Source organism: Centropristis striata, chromosome 15 (assembly GCF_030273125.1).
Source record: "Centropristis striata isolate RG_2023a ecotype Rhode Island chromosome 15, C.striata_1.0, whole genome shotgun sequence".
NCBI lineage: Eukaryota > Metazoa > Chordata > Actinopteri > Perciformes > Serranidae > Centropristis > Centropristis striata.
In genome coordinates this window covers 16,166,931-16,184,243 of record NC_081531.1, presented here as the reverse complement: position 1 = coordinate 16,184,243, position 17,313 = coordinate 16,166,931, and the positions used below count along the sequence as shown (strand labels likewise).

The window sequence follows — 17,313 nt, the reverse complement described above, 5'->3', positions numbered from 1 at the left end:
TTTCATGCTATCATACCTCTATCCTCAAATAGATTGACTGTATGTCAAACTGAGAGGACAACAGCACACCAGTGTAATGACATAAACTACAGTTTCACACCACAACACACTAACAGTGTGCCAAAACAGCTGCTCATTTGTAGCTGAAACAGCTCCAGTCAATACAGTCAATAGCAGCAAAGTAGTTGCAGCACAGGGAGTCGTTTTTATCCCAGCCTGTGGCATCCCTCTCTGCACAGAGTCTCTACTTTTTATTCTGTTTATTTGTCAGGGACCATGCGCAAAAAAGCTTCATTTCCAGCAATAAGAAGAGACGCTTTGTATCAGATTTAGCCAACAGCTACTTTCTGTCTGCAGTCCCTGGGCAGGCAGACACAAATGCCACAAAGTAAATGTTAAGGTAACAAAACAAAGTGTGTTCACACCAGGAGAACGGGAGATTTTGAACGTCTTGAAAGCAGCTTTAGTCTGTTTTCTGTTTTGGGTTTTTCTCCTTTGAGAAAAAAAAAGATATACAACATGGACTGATAGATTGATCAAATAGGAAACAGTTTTGCCTCTGTGTTTGTCCCTGAGAGAGAGAAGAAGAACACATAAAATGGATGAAATGGGTAAAAAAGTGTTTGTTTAAAAGCTACTCTGTTTTATAGTTGGAACTGATGGTTGACTTAAGGAGCAGGCTGCGGGTCCAGAGAGAATTATCTCAGTATGAGATGATGGATTGCCATGAAAGTTGGTACAGATATTGATGCTTCCTATAGGATCGATATCAGTAAGGTTGTTTATACTTCACCTTTTCATCTAGCTTCAGGTCAAGACAATGATTTCATCCTGAGCTGTAGTCTATGTTTAGTGCTAATAGGCTAATTTTAACGCTTGCTAAATATGATGTGAGAAGTGTAATTATGGATCCCATTGCAGTTCAGAGCAAGACGTGCCTTATGTCCTTGTGGCTTTACATAAATGTTAAAAGGTATATGGAGGATTTTTTTCTGAACTCGCTGGTTAGCTCAGGTTGGAAGTCATGTGGTTATTGAACCCTGGACCGTGGGTTTGACTCCCTGCTGTGTGGTGGAGAAACTTAGTGTTATGTTCAATTTAGTGGGAAAATGGTAAAAGTTGTTGACCAGTTGTTTAGTTAGTCAGTACACAAGGTATCATCTAGCTTTAATCATGGTTAATAGACAACTTCTTACTAATGCTAGCTTCATCCAAAGGTGACAAGAACACCCAATGCAGCGACGCGACACTGTGATGCAGGACGTAATGCCCCACACTAACCATACTGTATAATAAGTCACTGTTAGCATGTTGCTATGCTGATGTTAGCATGGTGTTAGTGTCAATGCCCCATATACCGGGTTTGTATGGTGCATTAGAATAATATTAAATTTGTATTTTTTTTTTAAATGAAAAACGGAAGCCCTGAACCGCAAGTGAAGAAAATTTTTTTTGAGATGTTATCTCGTTATTTCGAGATAGTATCTCGTAATTACGAGATAAAATCTCGTTATTTCGAGATAACACACCTATGTAAAAAAAAAAAAAAAATTTTTTTGTAAAAAATGTAAAAAAAAACCCTATTTTTTACCTATGTAAAAAAAAAATTTTTTTTTTTTACATAGGTGTGTTATCTCGAAATAACGACTTAGTATCTCGAAATAACGAGATAGTATCTCGAAATAACGACTTAGTATCTCGAAATAATGAGATAATATCTGACAGTAAAAAATAAAATAAAAAAAAATATATATTTTTTTTTACATAGGTGTGTTATCTCGAAATAACAAGATTTTATCTCGTAATTACGAGATACTATCTCGAAATAACGAGATAACATCTCAAAAAAATGTTTCTTCACTTGCGGTTCAGGGCTTCCGTATCAAATGGCTCTTATATTAGAAAAAAAAATCTGACAATGTTTGGTTATTCATTAAATTCTGCTCAATTTTGACTGTTTCCATAGTGTTTATTTATTTTTTTTCATTTAAACTTCTCTCTTATCTAAGTTTAAACTTCTGTTTAACCATCAGTAAAAGTAGTTGTTGGGAACATCCACAGGTACTAAGAAGTTATTCATGATCTCCTAGTCATATTTCTTAGAAAGTGTTAAATGATAAAATCCTTTCATACATTACATAATTATTCTATGCAGGTTTTCTGAATGAAAACATATTGTGGAATATTAACAAATACTGGCCTTTAGAAAGAGATAAGTGGGTCGCCCAACGGCCATGAAATGCAACATCTGGGTTATTTGGGTCCAACGGGACCTTTTGTTGCTTGTCGCATCTCCCCTCATTTCCTGTCATCTCTTTAATGTCAACTAACAATAATTGCATAAAATAAAACAGGGGAAAATGTGTCTGTCCCAGAAGTCTTACAGATATAATAAAGACCTCATCAAAGCACATTCTGTCCTTTTCTAGCCTTTTGCAACGTGCAGCCCCATTGCTCTTGTCATAACTGTGAAAATGAACAATGATTGCATCCCATTTGGGGTCTGCCTTCACAACAGCTGAAATGTCACGAACCACCTCTTCCTTTAGGGGTAACTGAGGATATTCTGAGATGATACATGTATGTGTGAGCATGTGCATGTGTGTGCCGTCTCAACCAGCGGTCCCTCCTGGCACCGACAACTCTCTAATGGGGAGCAAAGGGCCGGGAAGGGGATAGAGGAGGTGGAGAGGGAACCGGGTTGCCAGAGCACAGGTTAATCCACTAATTGGGAGCAAAGGGAGACGGGTTGCCAGATTGTGATGGCCACCAGGAGGGGCCGTTTAAGGGGGACATCTGTTCCTGCTGGAGAACAGCCGCCCTCACAGCTCCCTAGTTTCCTCTCTGACACTCATCTTCTTTATAAACAAAACTGACAGTGAGGGCCCCCAACCCCCAACATACACACACACACACACACACACACACACACACACAATTGGACTCATGGAGACCGGCCCGTTTCCCTAACTGGACCAAAAGCCAGGATCCTGCTGGAAAAACATAAAAGCTTCAGAGGAGTTTGCTTCAGCGTGATTTCTTTTAGGTTGGAAAGGGGTTGTCTTGCCAATGATGTTGTGTCAACTAAAGCCAGTTTGTGAGTCAAACCAGCAATTATAAGCATGTGTTTTATCACTTTTCATGGCCCAATGTGTCATATTTAACCCAGGAAGTATACCAGCCTCAGTTTTATCAGTAAACATACCCAGGAGCTGTTACACCCATAACTAAATAGCATTTAGGATCATTTAATGCTTAAAAAAACAAGAAATGGATCCAGATATGCATTGAAAATACACACATAAATGGAATACATGCAACGTGTTTTTATTCATTCTGTTTCCCGTCCTTTGATGTGTCTTGTCCTGTGTGTCTGACTGCATCAGGATATGCCATCCTGCAGGCCATCATGGAGAAGGCCGGACAAAACAACTGGCAGGTCAGCGCCATCTGTGTGGAGAACTTCAACGATGCCAGTTATCGACGGCTGCTGGAGGACCTGGACCGGAGACAGGAGAAGAAGTTTGTCATCGACCTTGAGGCTGAAAGACTCCAGAACATGCTGGAACAGGTGATGCCACCATGACATCAGTGTTTAGTTGTTATTTGTGTATGTTTTCTTTAGCTTTCGTCATCTTGCAGTGTGTGATGACAGTGTGTCATGTAGTTTGAAAACCACCACAACTTCAGGTGGGGATGGGTGTTTGGAAGAAACCTGCCAACTCGAGCATCTATAATGCTAACGATGAATTAATCGATTAATATTTATAATTGGTGTATCTATAAAAACATGCATAAATGGGCAAAATAAAAGTTATATATACAGCACTGTGCAAAAGCCTGTTTTGATAACGGACTTTTTATTTTGAAAGTATGAAATGAGATTCCTGGCGATCATTAAACTAACTCAAGTGAGGTGATACTGTAAAGATAACGTCAAGGAGTTTAATGTTTTATGTTTTAGCCCCCGAAGAGGCATGAGGTTAGTTTTCACAGTAATCTTGCTTATTTAAGTGTGTTTTGTGTTTAAATACGTTTTGGATCAAATTAAATTTAAATGTAATTCATGCTAGAAAGGTTTGATACAGTAAGCTAGTTTTGCTCAAATTCTAACTCTTGTATTTCTGTGTGTTTTATAATTGTTACTGGAACTTTCAGTTTGCAAACTGGAGCTTTATTACATTACATTACATTACATGTCATTTAGCAGACGCTTTTGTCCAAAGCGACTTACAATAAGTGCATTCAACCTGATGTTACTAGACATAGACCATAGGAATCAAGTAAGTACATAACTTTAAGAGCTAACTGTCATCGCTAAAGGAGTGCTATATGTTAAAGAAGAAAAGAAGAGAAAAGAATAAGAGCTTTTTTTTTCTTTCTTTTTTTAAAAAAATATATATGTTAGGTGACCATGACTTAACCGAGGTATTGTTGGAAGAGATAGGTCTTCAGCCTGCGGCGGAAGATGTACAGGCTGTCTGAGGTCCTGATGATTTATCCAACTTAATTCTCAGCTCATTGGCTTATTCACGTACGGCTGCAGAAGTGAACGCTCGGCAGTGTTTCAGTTCAATGAGCACTGATATACAGTCATAGATACAATTAAAATAAAAAAATACACAGATCGATTAAAAATTATACGTGATTGACCAAATTCTTAACGACCATTAATCTATCATCGATTAATTATTCCCATTCTTCAAGACTCCTAATAACAAGACAACAAGCTGTGTTGTGTGAAAGTTACAGCTTTGACTTTGAAGGTCTTGCAGTGTGGACCAAACATTAATGTCTCAGCCCACTGACGCATCCCATAGAGGTTTTTTTGCATTGATGAGAGCTGATGTCAGGCAATTAACAGTTGCTTTCCAAGCCTTAAAAATTCATCAAAAATGCAAACATCAATACTACACGTTGTTTACTTATTGAGTAGTTCTTCTACAATGGTGAGAATGCTTTTTTTAGTTCCACAGGGGACTTTTTATATTGTGGCTCCTCAGTTTGGGAGAATTGGAGTCTGGGAAAATTAGCCAACAAGAGGTATCTTTGGACAGTTCTGGAGACTATCTGGGAGAAACTGCCCACTGGGGAGTTCTTTTGAGAACTGCATACCTTCAACAGCTGTTTATCTGTTTGTATTCACACCGCCAACAAGAACAGCAGAGTCATGTAAGCCCTCCAGGGGTTGACGAGTCAAAGTCATTTATTATTGTATTTCCCCCATCGCATATTTGCTCAGCTAAGCCTGGACTTCATAGTTTGGTCCATTTATTTGTGTTTTCTTCCATTCTTCCATTATTTTATGTTACGTAAAAATGGCAGTTGCTCGTCGAATATCAACATACATTTATGTCTCTGAAACAACCCGTCACCCATGGTTCCTCTAGTGCTAGAAGAGTACCTTCTCTAAATTATGAGCTAAAAAAGGCGTACTAAGAATAAGGATCATTCCTCGTTCTCGCAATGTGGACACAATAATGGGGGTTTATTAGAAAGTTCTTACGGTCCTAGAGTGCTTAAGGCCAACCTGTCGTGCCATATACATATATTAATATATCAATGCAATTTCAGAAGTCAAAAGTCCTGGTTCAACTTTGACATAACCATATTTGTTTTGAATTTGCCTGAGAGATTATTACAAAAAATATTTTTTTACCTCTTATTAACGTGGCTTAATTAATCAGACGATGACCGCTATCGCTGTGTTTCCCAGATTTCAGCAGTTAACTTAATGAGTACAACATTTTCTTAACTAATAGAAATAAAAAAAAGACTCAAGTTGTAATAAAGAAGCATTATCCTCTAGCATTGGTTTAATGATGCAGAGGCAACTCTATGATCAGTGATGACGAAGATAATTGGTTATTATTGATGAGAAAGAGAATGTGTTTATCTCAAAATCCAAAACTCTTTTTAAGTACAAGTACAATAAAATTTGAAAAATCACTTGAATTACTAAACTTTTTCCTCACTCTCTGAAATGAAATGACAAGATCCCAGAAACTGAATATACAGGAAGTTATTACTTTACCTACTCACTGTATGCTTCACTCTGTTTTTGGAGTATGTTTGTGCTAATTAGAAAGTGTTGAACTTGAATACAGCCTGTCTGGATCTCCGGTGGTGTTATTTGGCATAAGTTCACTCAGAATATGATGTGAGCCTTCTTCCTCCTCCTCCTCCTCTTCATCCCCTCATTCCTCCATCTTTCCCCGGGGCAACTGGTGTCTCAGTAATTGTTCAATTATTCAGGAAATCTCCACTCTGACATCTGTCATAGTTCTGACAATTTACTTTGCAGATGTGTGTAAGAGAGTCTCTCTGCTACACACAGCAGCAGACTTCCTGCTCCATCCTCGTTTGATGCCAGCTCACAGAACGTCTCACAAGTCGATGTGACGCTTTGTCGTATTTAGAGCGTGTGGGATGATACAATGTTTTGTGATGCGGCGGTCCAAGTTACTGCCAAAGACATGCACATCTATTTCAGCCTGTATTCAGTCCAACTGTTGTCCTCTTTGTATTTGCATTCAGCCAAATTCTCCTGATCCAGGACAACATATTTGAATACATAATTGGGCCTCATTAGCTGCTTATTAACAGCACGGGCATTACATATTAAGGCTTAGAAGCAACCAGATGTTAATTTAAATGTCAGAGTGTGAAATCTCAGAATGCAAACCTGTTTTATTTACAGACGGGAATTAAATTTGCCGGCAGCTAATTTGCAAGTTATATAAACTGTGGAGGCACTACAGGTGGATAGGGTAAAATTTTAACTAATAGATACGTATCACCATGAAACCTAGCCAGTTGATTAGGGCATATATTTTTTGTTTTAGTTTAGATAAATAATCATTTGTTTTTTATAAATAAGCAAATGAGGAATTTTATGTTTCAACACTTTAATACATTTTTATGTAAATGTGTCAGCAATGTTTCCTGTTACGTTTATGTCTGAATAATTGCCTGAGTCACATTTACTTTGCAGTCACAGGTCAGATATGTAACATTTTCCAACATGACACAAGCCTGACTTGAATGTCATCACATTAATGTAAAGGCTGCAGCAGCACAAGGTTAGATATGCATGTCTTGTTCTGCCTTTTACGAAGCACTGTAATACATCTATCAGGTTTTTATCAGCTATTATGTACAAAAATCTGCCTGATATACCATGAAAACACTGCGTAGAGCTAATTAAGGTTGCTGAGGAGATTCTTCCGATAACAGTTCAGTTTATTAAAAGGGGTTTTCCCCTCACACAGCAAGGTGGACCAGCACTGCATTGTTAAATTAACAGTTTTCTTACATGCCAGACCAGCTGCATGGAAGAAAATATAAGCATCCAATAAAACCCTTAACGTAGTACAGTGTGTGAGCAAACAAGAATGAAACAAAGTTCCAGACTTATCTCTCCATTCTACGCTTGTTCACTGTAGGACATTATAAAACAGGCTGTAGAATTTTCAGATCAGACAAATGATGAAATTGAGAGAAAATGCAGCAGGTGATTCACTGTGAGAAGTGACACATTAATTATTCTTTCATATCATTATTTTCCAACTCACCGCTCCTTCACTCTCCAGATGCCAGAATCTCAACAGCAACTGAGCTTGACAATGAATTTAGATTTTTATCCATTTTAAATAGTAAAAACATAGAAAATCAATATGTGGCAGTCAGTGTTGATATTGAGGTGGGCCACTACAAATACATCTGATTAATCATTTTTATTCAAATTGAGGATTTTGTTGAAGGATTGTTGTATTGTATTTAGGGTGATGATATCATAAAACAGACAGATCAGGGCTGTCATTAAATCAGATTTTTACTATAGTATTATCATGAGCAAAATAACTCTCAATAATGATATTAGCATATTATTGTTTTAAAAAATGCTATTTGTCAAATTTATCTTTATCATTGTTAATTGTGTATTTTGTCTCTTATTCCTCAAATTAATAACACCAAAATACGAGTGTAGGGAGGTGGAGACAGTCATTAACCATTAAGTGTACAATAGGCAGAAACAGAAATTATTTAGGATGCCCAGGATTATTTACACAAATTTATCATGTGTGTATAATTAACACGATTTCAGTATTTCTTTTTTGAATGTAACAGGTTATAGTGGATATCTGATATTGCCCCTACACCCCTACAAAAACAAAATTACAATTAAGAGGTTGGATTTGATTCATTTAATAACCATAAAATATAAAAGGTCAATAAACTGCAGATCTTTTTTTTTTTGCTTTGTGGTGATAAAACACTCAAAAATTGTGACCAAGTTTTCTTTTGAGGTAAGTTTTTTATTTCTCTTTTAAAGATGACTGAAAAACATTTCCAGCCTCAGAATTAAAAACATTGTGTCCTTGTACAAATCCACAGACAGTGAAAAGTTTTAATTTTTGTTTGATGATACAGTCCCAGTGACCAAACATTTTAATATGAACAAACTCTGATCTCTCCAACCACTCCAAGTTGTGATGTATATCTATAATTGCATCACATATGTTCATATTTTAATGTTGCATATTGCAGCTGTGCAGCTCAGGTGTCAACAGTGGTGAAGCTGTGGGGGAGTTGATATCAATCCAAGCTTTTTAGAAAGATCCAAAGCTTTTTTTTTTCTTTACCAGCTTAATTCACACCCTTATTAACTGCATGTCTGAATGTCCAGTGGGATTTCCCAGCAGATGTCAGCTTTCAGAATCACTTTTTATCACAAAGATGTGTCTCTGTGTTTGCACTTGTGTGTGTGTGTGTTGTGTAAGAGTGTCAAGAAGCATTGTCATGTCTGTGAAAGCGTGAAGTGTTTACTTCCTCTGTGAGACGCTGACGTGACTGCCTGTTCATTTGTTTAGACGTCCGATCTTCTACGGAGCAAACCTTGATGGTCCCAGCGTGTCGTGACACACACTCGCCTGTCACACGCATCATTTAATGTAATTAATGTATGCTATGCTGTAATCCAGTCAGATTAACGTTGAGCTCTGCTCCGCCTCCTCACAGATCGTCAGTGTCGGGAAACATGTCAAAGGCTACCATTACATCATGGCCAACCTGGTAAGGAATAATGGCTTCTGATGCTTTCTTTCTTTCTTTCTTTCTTTCTTTCTTTCTTTCTTTCTTTCTTTCTTTCTTTCTTTCTTTCTATCTTGCTTTCTTTCTCTCTCTTTTTTTTTCTTTCTTTCTTTCTCTCTCTCACTTTCTTTCTCTCTCTCTCTTTCTTCCTTTCTTTCTTTCTTTCTATCTTGCTTTCTTTCTCTCTTTCTCTCTCTCTCTCTCTCTCGCTTTCTTTCTCTCTCTCTCTTTCTCTCTTTCTCTCTTTCTTTCTTTCTTTCTTTCTTTCTCTCACTTTCTTTCTCTCTCTCTCTTTCTTTCTTTCTTTCTTTCTTTCTCTCTCTCTCTCAAAAATGCTTTTTGTTCGAGGCCACGTTTCACACACACACACACACATTTTGAGGTTAAAGGACATAGGTTGCTGCAAATAAATACTTGATAAGGAATGCTTGTTGTAGGTGTGCTCCTTGTATATAATATAGCATCATAACATTGCTAGTATTAATTGTTTGAAATCTCTGAAGAATCTCATCATAGTGTACACACACCGGCAGTAGTCCGCTTGGCCTTTCAGAATTTCCCCAGAGGAAATTTTTTAGTTGTTGCTTTCGTTGACTTGTATCTATCTGCCATCACTGGGTTCAGTCAGATCTTTCCACTTGTTGCCCCTCAAGGGATTTAAGGACATTAACCTGGAGCGCTTCATGCACGGTGGAGCCAACGTGACGGGCTTCCAGCTGGTGGACTTCAGCAACCCCATGGTCATCAAACTGATGCAGCGCTGGAATAAGCTGGATCAGAGGGAGTACCCAGGCTCGGACGCCCCGCCCAAGGTATGCACTGTCAAAATCAGATTAAATCAGATATTGAACATTTATTGTCATGTGATTTGGTCGTTGAGAAGCCAACTCTGACATTTCAGTGTGTAATATGTAATTTTCTCCTGCAAGGGATTTCCCAATCAAAACAATAAGAACAGATGAAGAAAATGCCAATCATGGTAGTCAGTTTTTCCTGTTAAATGTCTTCATCGTTGAGGTTTTTACTGTAAGCCGAATTATCAGCAGAGGTTTCCTACTCTCCAAAACTAACATCCCTGTTGATTAAAACCCATAAATAGTGGACAAAGCAGTTTCACATTAAATATCTGTGTATCTCCAATGCTGTTCGGCATGCCGGCAGAGGGGCAGTGAGCTGATCTGCTGCTAGTGTTTGCTCAGCTTGTTTCTCTGATAACTTAAGATCCGATGAATATAATCCTAAATAATTTAGCGTAAAAATGTTGCTTTGAACTGGATAAAAAGTCAATTTATGACAGCTTCTGGCAGACAACCACAAGATTGACGCATTTGTACAAAGGAGATAAGACGGCATTGACATGCGGCTGACACAGAGTTTGTCCTTGATTAAAATGACAGATTTCTCTGGTTTGAATACTGTTAGAAAGGGAAAATGGAAGGACACGACTCACAAAAATATATTACATAGGTTGAGTTGTTTTTAGACTATTTTAATGGAGAAATGGTACATATCTTACTTTTCAGATCAGTTTCAAACTCTGCAATTGGTTTTTCAGACTGTAGTGAAATGAGCCAAAACCAATTGCTACCTGGAGGGTTGGAAGTGTATTGAAAACTGATAGCATGTGTTTGAAGAATAGTGGGCAGTCGTTTAGATTACATGTAGTAAATTAGCTAAAACATGCAAAGCCACGGCCCTTTAATGATTCCTCTGGGGTGACTTGAGTTGTTGCGACAGCGAAAAAATATCAGAAGCACCAAAGGAGGATTATACAAGAAAGGACAGTGCCAGATAATATGAAAAGGCTTTCTGCAAGGTGTGCAGACAGCAGCAGCATCCCGATACAGAAATGCATGAAAAACTGGCTTGATGTAAAAATGTAATAAATAACAAACTGTGATAAAACACATTCATGAGCATGTGCACACAAGAAACCGGTAGCAGCAGCAATTTGCTCCGCATCGTCCGCCGCTGTCATCTGCAGAGATGTGACAGACTGACCCACTTTACATCCTTTTCAGGCACACAGATTGCAAATGGCACTGGGGCAAGAAGGCATCACGCCATGGTGGTCAGTGAAGCTCCTTTCCCCCCTTAGCAAATCTGTGTCGAACAAAGATTTCTATTTTAAAAAGCAGATGCAGTGGAGTGGAAAGGGTGTGAGTCAAGCAATGTGTAGTAGAATGTGCGTCCGATTGGATTGGGGTGGTTCAAATTAAAAGTTTACACCATGGGGCGATATCACATGACGTTATGCGTGTTTGTGTTATCTGTGTGTGTGTGTGCGTGTGTGTGTGTTTATCCCCACTCCATTTCTTGATTAATTGCTCTCTCTCCTGGAAATCCACTCAGACTAAATTACTCTGCTCCCCATTAAGTTTGTCCACAGCCTGAGTCACAGTCAGCCCTTCTTTCTTCTAATATATTAACACTGCCAGTGAGTTGGGGCCTTCCTCTGGCATGTTTACTCACTTTGCAAAGACAAATGTAATGTCTAGTGTTTAAAAGTTCCAGGAATTAGCAGGTAGTAGTCGAATGAGAGATCGCTGCACCGTATGACGGCAAGCTTTGGAGATACTTAACCATTTTTCCACCTGGTATTAATGTTTGATCTGTGTCTCCACAGCATGTTTAAACAGGCTTTAAGTCTAGCTTATGTCCAGGGTTGGGAGGATTGCTTTTAAAACGTAAGAGGTTACAGCTGGTTAGCTGCTGGTCACAGGCTTTGCAGACTCAGGTGCTTGGAGCAAAGCACAGTGATTTGATTGGCAGGTGAGAGTCGGTGCAAATTCAGAACTTATTAAGAACAACACTCAAAAATTAAAGTAAGGCCCGTCTGGACATAGAGACAGCTCCATGTAAGTGGAGCTGTCTCTGCTACTCCTGGGCCTGAAAAGAAGCCAATGTGGAACCGGAAGTATTTCTAATAGCCTTCACTGGTTGCAAAAACGAAGCCCAATTGTATAGAGCTTTATGAGAAAATGACCCTACTTTTTACTTGATTTATTACCTCAGTAAACATTCTCATAATTAATTTATTGTCTCAATTACTAATTTCAAGTCTTCTTCCATACAGCATGATGTTCATTTTGTAAATTATGGTCCCATTTAGGGTAAAATATAACACGCATGTTTTCAGGCAGGGCTACCTTATGATTGACACCTCGCTTCCACAGCAACTTTTGTGTTTTCGTCTATAAACTTTTATCCTTTTCCAGTGTGTTTTCCCTCATCAAACTTGTAACCATTTTGGAGCTTAAAAATCACTATTTTATGCAATCTGTTGGTGTTGCACTGCTGATCCACGTTGTCCAGAAATATGACAAGAAGAAGGCATTATATTCTACATTTCAGCTTTTTACCAAAAATAGCATAATCAGATATTACCCTTTTGTAATCAAAAGAACAATTTTAATTGGTAACTGTAATTTAATTATACATTATTTTCTTAGTACCTGCAACAGATTACAATTATATTTATTTTTAATCATATGACTCCATTACCCCCACACTGCTTGTGTGATAAGACTGACCATGGAAAGAGTTAATCAACTCCCTCCCTGTCCATGTTCAAGTCCCTAATATCAGTGAATTTATCCTGAACCTCGGCTGTTTGTGTGTGTTACTTTGGGCAGCTTGTCAAAGAGTAACAGGGGGATAGAGTGCAGCAGTCTCCATAGAGAGCCATAATGTCACAGTGAGCAGTGGGCTAATGAATAGGATTCACCCCCGGCCGGAGGCGAAGTTAATGAACTCCTGCTAGCTGGGATAATTAATGCCAGACTGCTACCCGGCTGGACAAAACACTCGCCTTTTCCCTTTCTTTTTCCCCAGCTCACACTCCATCTTCCTGCCTTTTTGTCATTCACTCAATTAGTTTTCTGTCGTGCCGGAGGTGAGTTTTAGGGAAATATATGGCTCATGACGGAGAGAGTGATTCTTGTAGACGCAAATAATCAGAGGCAACACAGAGTCTTCGGGTCAAAGATAGATTAGGGGAATTGGGAGGCTTACACTGTGGGGAATGTGCTCTTCCCTTTTCTCCTTCTCCTCCTTTCCATTTCCTGAAAATAATGAGCAGAGTAAAACTGCTGCCTCTCTGCAACAACCAGACCGTTAGGATGTACTGCTTGGCCCTGCAGAAACTAAGTGTGCTCTCTGAGGCAGCCTTACGCAGATTGCTTTTAAGGAGATCTGACCAGCAAATATTGCAGAACATTTTGCCTGTCCAGCTAAATCAGCATTTAATTGGCCTCATACCTTTGCTTAGTGTGTGTCCCCCAGCGCTGTATACACCCAAAACAGACAGAGCAGCAGGCAGACCTCTGGATTACAAAGACTGTAATTTGCAAAACACATGCTGTGTCCGTTCTGGGTTTTTATTTCCTTTTAATAAATCTAATAGCCCAGAGTTGAACCATAGTTCCTACTGTAGTGTTTTTGTCTGATTTTAAGTTGTTCTTCTTGCTAGAGAACACTGCACATAACCCAACTGTGCCTACACAGTTGGTCTGCATTTCTGATCACCTCCTCTTGTCTCCCAGTACACCTCAGCGCTGACCTATGACGGGGTGATGGTGATGGCCGAGGCCTTTAGGAACCTGCGCAGGCAGAAGGTAGACATTTCCAGACGGGGGAATGCTGGCGACTGTCTCGCCAACCCCGCCGCCCCGTGGAACCAAGGCATCGACATGGAGCGCACTCTCAAACAGGTAAGAGAGGAAGACAGAGAGGAACAGAAACTTATTTTTGACTGCAAATGGATAAAACATCAGACATTGATTTTACTTCCTTTACTTGCATCCCTGTAGCTTTGTATGTAAAACTAAAGACAAATAGACTTAAAGAAAATTTACTGTATAATCTTAAATATCTGATTCTCAAAACATTCTTTATTCTTTCCTTTTACTCATACTAATTTGCTTTTATAACTGTAAAACATCTTCTGAAATATGAAATGTATTACAAACTAGAAATTGGATCTTGATGGATGCTATTTGCTGCTGTTCATATAATTTGTTTTTCTGTGTTCTCCTATGTGTGCAGGTCCGGCTGCAGGGATTAACAGGTAATGTCCAGTTTGACCACTATGGCCGCAGGGTTAACTACACAATGGACGTGTTTGAGCTGAAGAATAATGGACCCAGACGGGTAAAACATCACACCACACTGCTTACATTTGTGATATGGATGTATATTTGTCTCAGTCAAGTCAGTATAACTGTATATTTTAGCATACACAATGTATTCTCTCTCTTTGCATTTCTTGTTCCCCATTGGTGGAACACACTACCAGTTCCTACCAGAGCAGGGGCGTCCCTCTCTACCTCTAAAACATTTCTGAAGACCCAGCTCTTCAGAGTGCATCTATTCTCCTAGCACCACACGACAATTCTACCCCTTAACGAATTGTCACTAGTACTTATTGCTGCACTAATGGCTCTTATTGCACTATACCTTGATTGTTTCCCTTTTTTCCCTGTAAGTCGCTTCGGATAAAAGCGTCTGCTAAATGACTAAATGTAAACGTCAATGTAAATGTATTCTCTGCTGTCATGTGAAGTATTGGGGGGCTGGGAGGACACAGTATGTTGTGTGGCATTTTCTATTATCATAAGTAGGTTGTAAAAAAAGAGCTTCAGCCTCTGCTGGCACCTCTGCTTCTGGTGTGAGAGGATAGATGTCTGTTGACGAAATTCAGGAGAAAATTGGAAAAAGAGAGAGAGAGAGCACTTGTGAGAGTGATGGCAAGAGGATGAAATGAAATAGAGAGCAATCAAGGTAGAGGGGAGGGGAGGGGGGGAGGGGAGTGGAGAGAAGTTCCCATCAATCAAAAGCTGCTTTGGCCTGTCTTCCTGTGCACAGCGAGGGTCCTGTCAGGACACGATGTGTGTGTGTGCCCGTGTGTGTGTCACAGCCTCTCCTACATTTTCCATGTTCCTCAATCATCCCAGTGCTCCAGCACATAGGGGGTAGCAGCCAATCACAGCTCTTCATTCCCAGTGGCGGCCAACCAGCAGCAAGCTGGCTCGCTTCTTTTGCAGAGCCTCTGCACTCTCACTGACTTATAGCTGCTTATGCTTGCTCTCAAAGCTCTTGTCTATTACAAGATCAATACATCACTTTGACACAATATTGGTTTGCAGATGTCGGCTGTTTATTAAAAATCACATACGGGCCAACCAGTGACATGTACCTCCCCTCGACAGACAGAGGATGCTGATGTTGTGACCACAACATAACATGTCTGTCAGTTCCAGTCGGTCAGTTTGACCCTGAAGGACTTCTGGAAGACGACAGTAATGTCAGCTGAACATGAAATAGCTTTTGACAAAAAGGAGCAGCACAACATCGAGCTTGAAATTGGAATCTTGCATGAGGGCGTTAGTGCTGAGGCTAAATTCAATATTACCTCTTATCAAGACTTATTGACTTTAAGTGGGATCACAGCATAATAAATACCTGTTTAAAATGACAAAAAAAGAGCTTTAAAGTACATTTTTGGCTTTGAACAGCAGTTTAAAAAAATAATCATGAATCTACTTATTTACTGCATCCAGTGCTTTCAACTGCATCACATGGTCTTCATCAGCTGATGGGAGATAAGGTTAAAAGTTCTGTAAAATAATTATTAAGACAAATACTAAATTGGTAACCACTCATTTTGACACTTTGATTATACTCAAACTATTTGGACTCTTCCGGCAATATATGATGAAATATTGCATCATTACATTTCAGTTGAGCTCTGAAAATATAATTTATTCTTCCAACATAATGCTATTCTCTCATTCATTTATGTTTTCAAAACTTCTATTCTAGACATCACAAAGTAAATGACCCGCTACCATCTTTGAAAAGTCCTAAAAACCCACATTTCTCAGCAGCCCTGCTTAAGAATAAATAAAATAAATAAAAGGCTTTCACAAACGGGGAATATACTGCGAAAATGCACATTTTTTGGGAAGTAGTGTGAATACAACTGTATAAATATAGATAAATATATTAAGCAAAGCAAGTAATGCATGTTGCATGATACAGTATGCCTTTTACAGCACAGTATTACACATACAAGTGAACACAAACACACATACACAATCTCATACTTCGTTGTTCCTACAGATCGGCTATTGGAACGATGCAGACAAACTGGTGCTGATCCAGGACTCTCCGCTGCTTCCAAATGACACTTCTGGCATGGAGAACCGCACTGTTGTAGTCACTACCATCATGGTAAGAGACCGGCATGTTCCAGCCAACACACACACACACTCACGCATGCAGTCATATTCTTAGCAAATTTGTAATGCCAGGAGACTTTATCACGTTGCGCTGCTGCAGACCACATTGAACATAATACTTGAGGGATATGCAGAGTCAGGAGGTTCAGCGGCTACACGTCATGCATCCGAACTCCAACATCAAAACCTGCATTCACAACAAAATAACATTATTCTTCACCAGCTTCCCCTTGTGGAGTGCCTCAGTTTTTTCTGAGGTACTTTACAAGTATCAATGAACAATGATTCTTGATGAGCTTTGCATTCCTGGGTCTTTGTTCTTGTTTGATGCTGTATTTTATCTTTGATGTAGACATATACTGTATGTGCAGAATTTACCATAGACTTTGACTTATTTTAGCTGTGTAAAAAAAAAAAGAAGTATGTTTTGTTGTCAGCCTTTTGCTGCTATTTGTGTAGTCTCACTGGGAGAAATCCACCATAAAAAAGATCTCCACTAACAAGTCTAGTGGTGTGGCAAAATAATCTCAACTCCACTTATGTAGCCAACATTTCATCACACATAACTCCTCAACGTCACATTGATTTTATCCTAAAATCCATAGTACATGTATCTAGCTGTGTATTGATAAGCTTTGCAATGATGCTCAGATTTCAGCATTTAACCCCCTTAAGGCCTCCATGTCGTGTACAATGACTGACCAGAGTTCAGGGATCACACATGCTTTATTACAACATTATCAGTAAAGAGACTCTTAAAGAAAGGAGCTTTCTTTTTATCGCTCCGATAGAAACTTCCATAAACCATCATACAAACTCCAAAATCAACTGCCGTCACTTACATTCTCTTTTATTGCACCAATAAACATCTCAAAAGGTAATCAAACAGCTGCCGTTACTGAGGTTTTTGTTCTCATTGCACAGATAAAAGAGTTCATAAAGAGTTCCATACAGCTACAGAATCGATCAAAGCATTTTA

The 17,313-nt window shown here is 39.0% G+C and overlaps 1 protein-coding gene across 3 annotated transcripts in view; it reads left to right on the top strand.

Moving 5' to 3' along the window:
• The window catches only part of gria4b (glutamate receptor, ionotropic, AMPA 4b), a 116,312-nt gene that overhangs the window by 62,908 nt on the left and 36,091 nt on the right, over positions 1-17,313 (top strand). For all 3 annotated transcript variants that reach the window (XM_059350941.1, XM_059350939.1, XM_059350942.1), the window contains exons 4-9: positions 3,387-3,571; positions 9,022-9,075; positions 9,747-9,905; positions 13,638-13,805; positions 14,140-14,244; positions 16,216-16,326. In XM_059350941.1, coding sequence (XP_059206924.1) covers positions 3,387-3,571; positions 9,022-9,075; positions 9,747-9,905; positions 13,638-13,805; positions 14,140-14,244; positions 16,216-16,326 — 782 coding nt within the window. The remainder of the gene's footprint in view (positions 1-3,386; positions 3,572-9,021; positions 9,076-9,746; positions 9,906-13,637; positions 13,806-14,139; positions 14,245-16,215; positions 16,327-17,313) is intronic.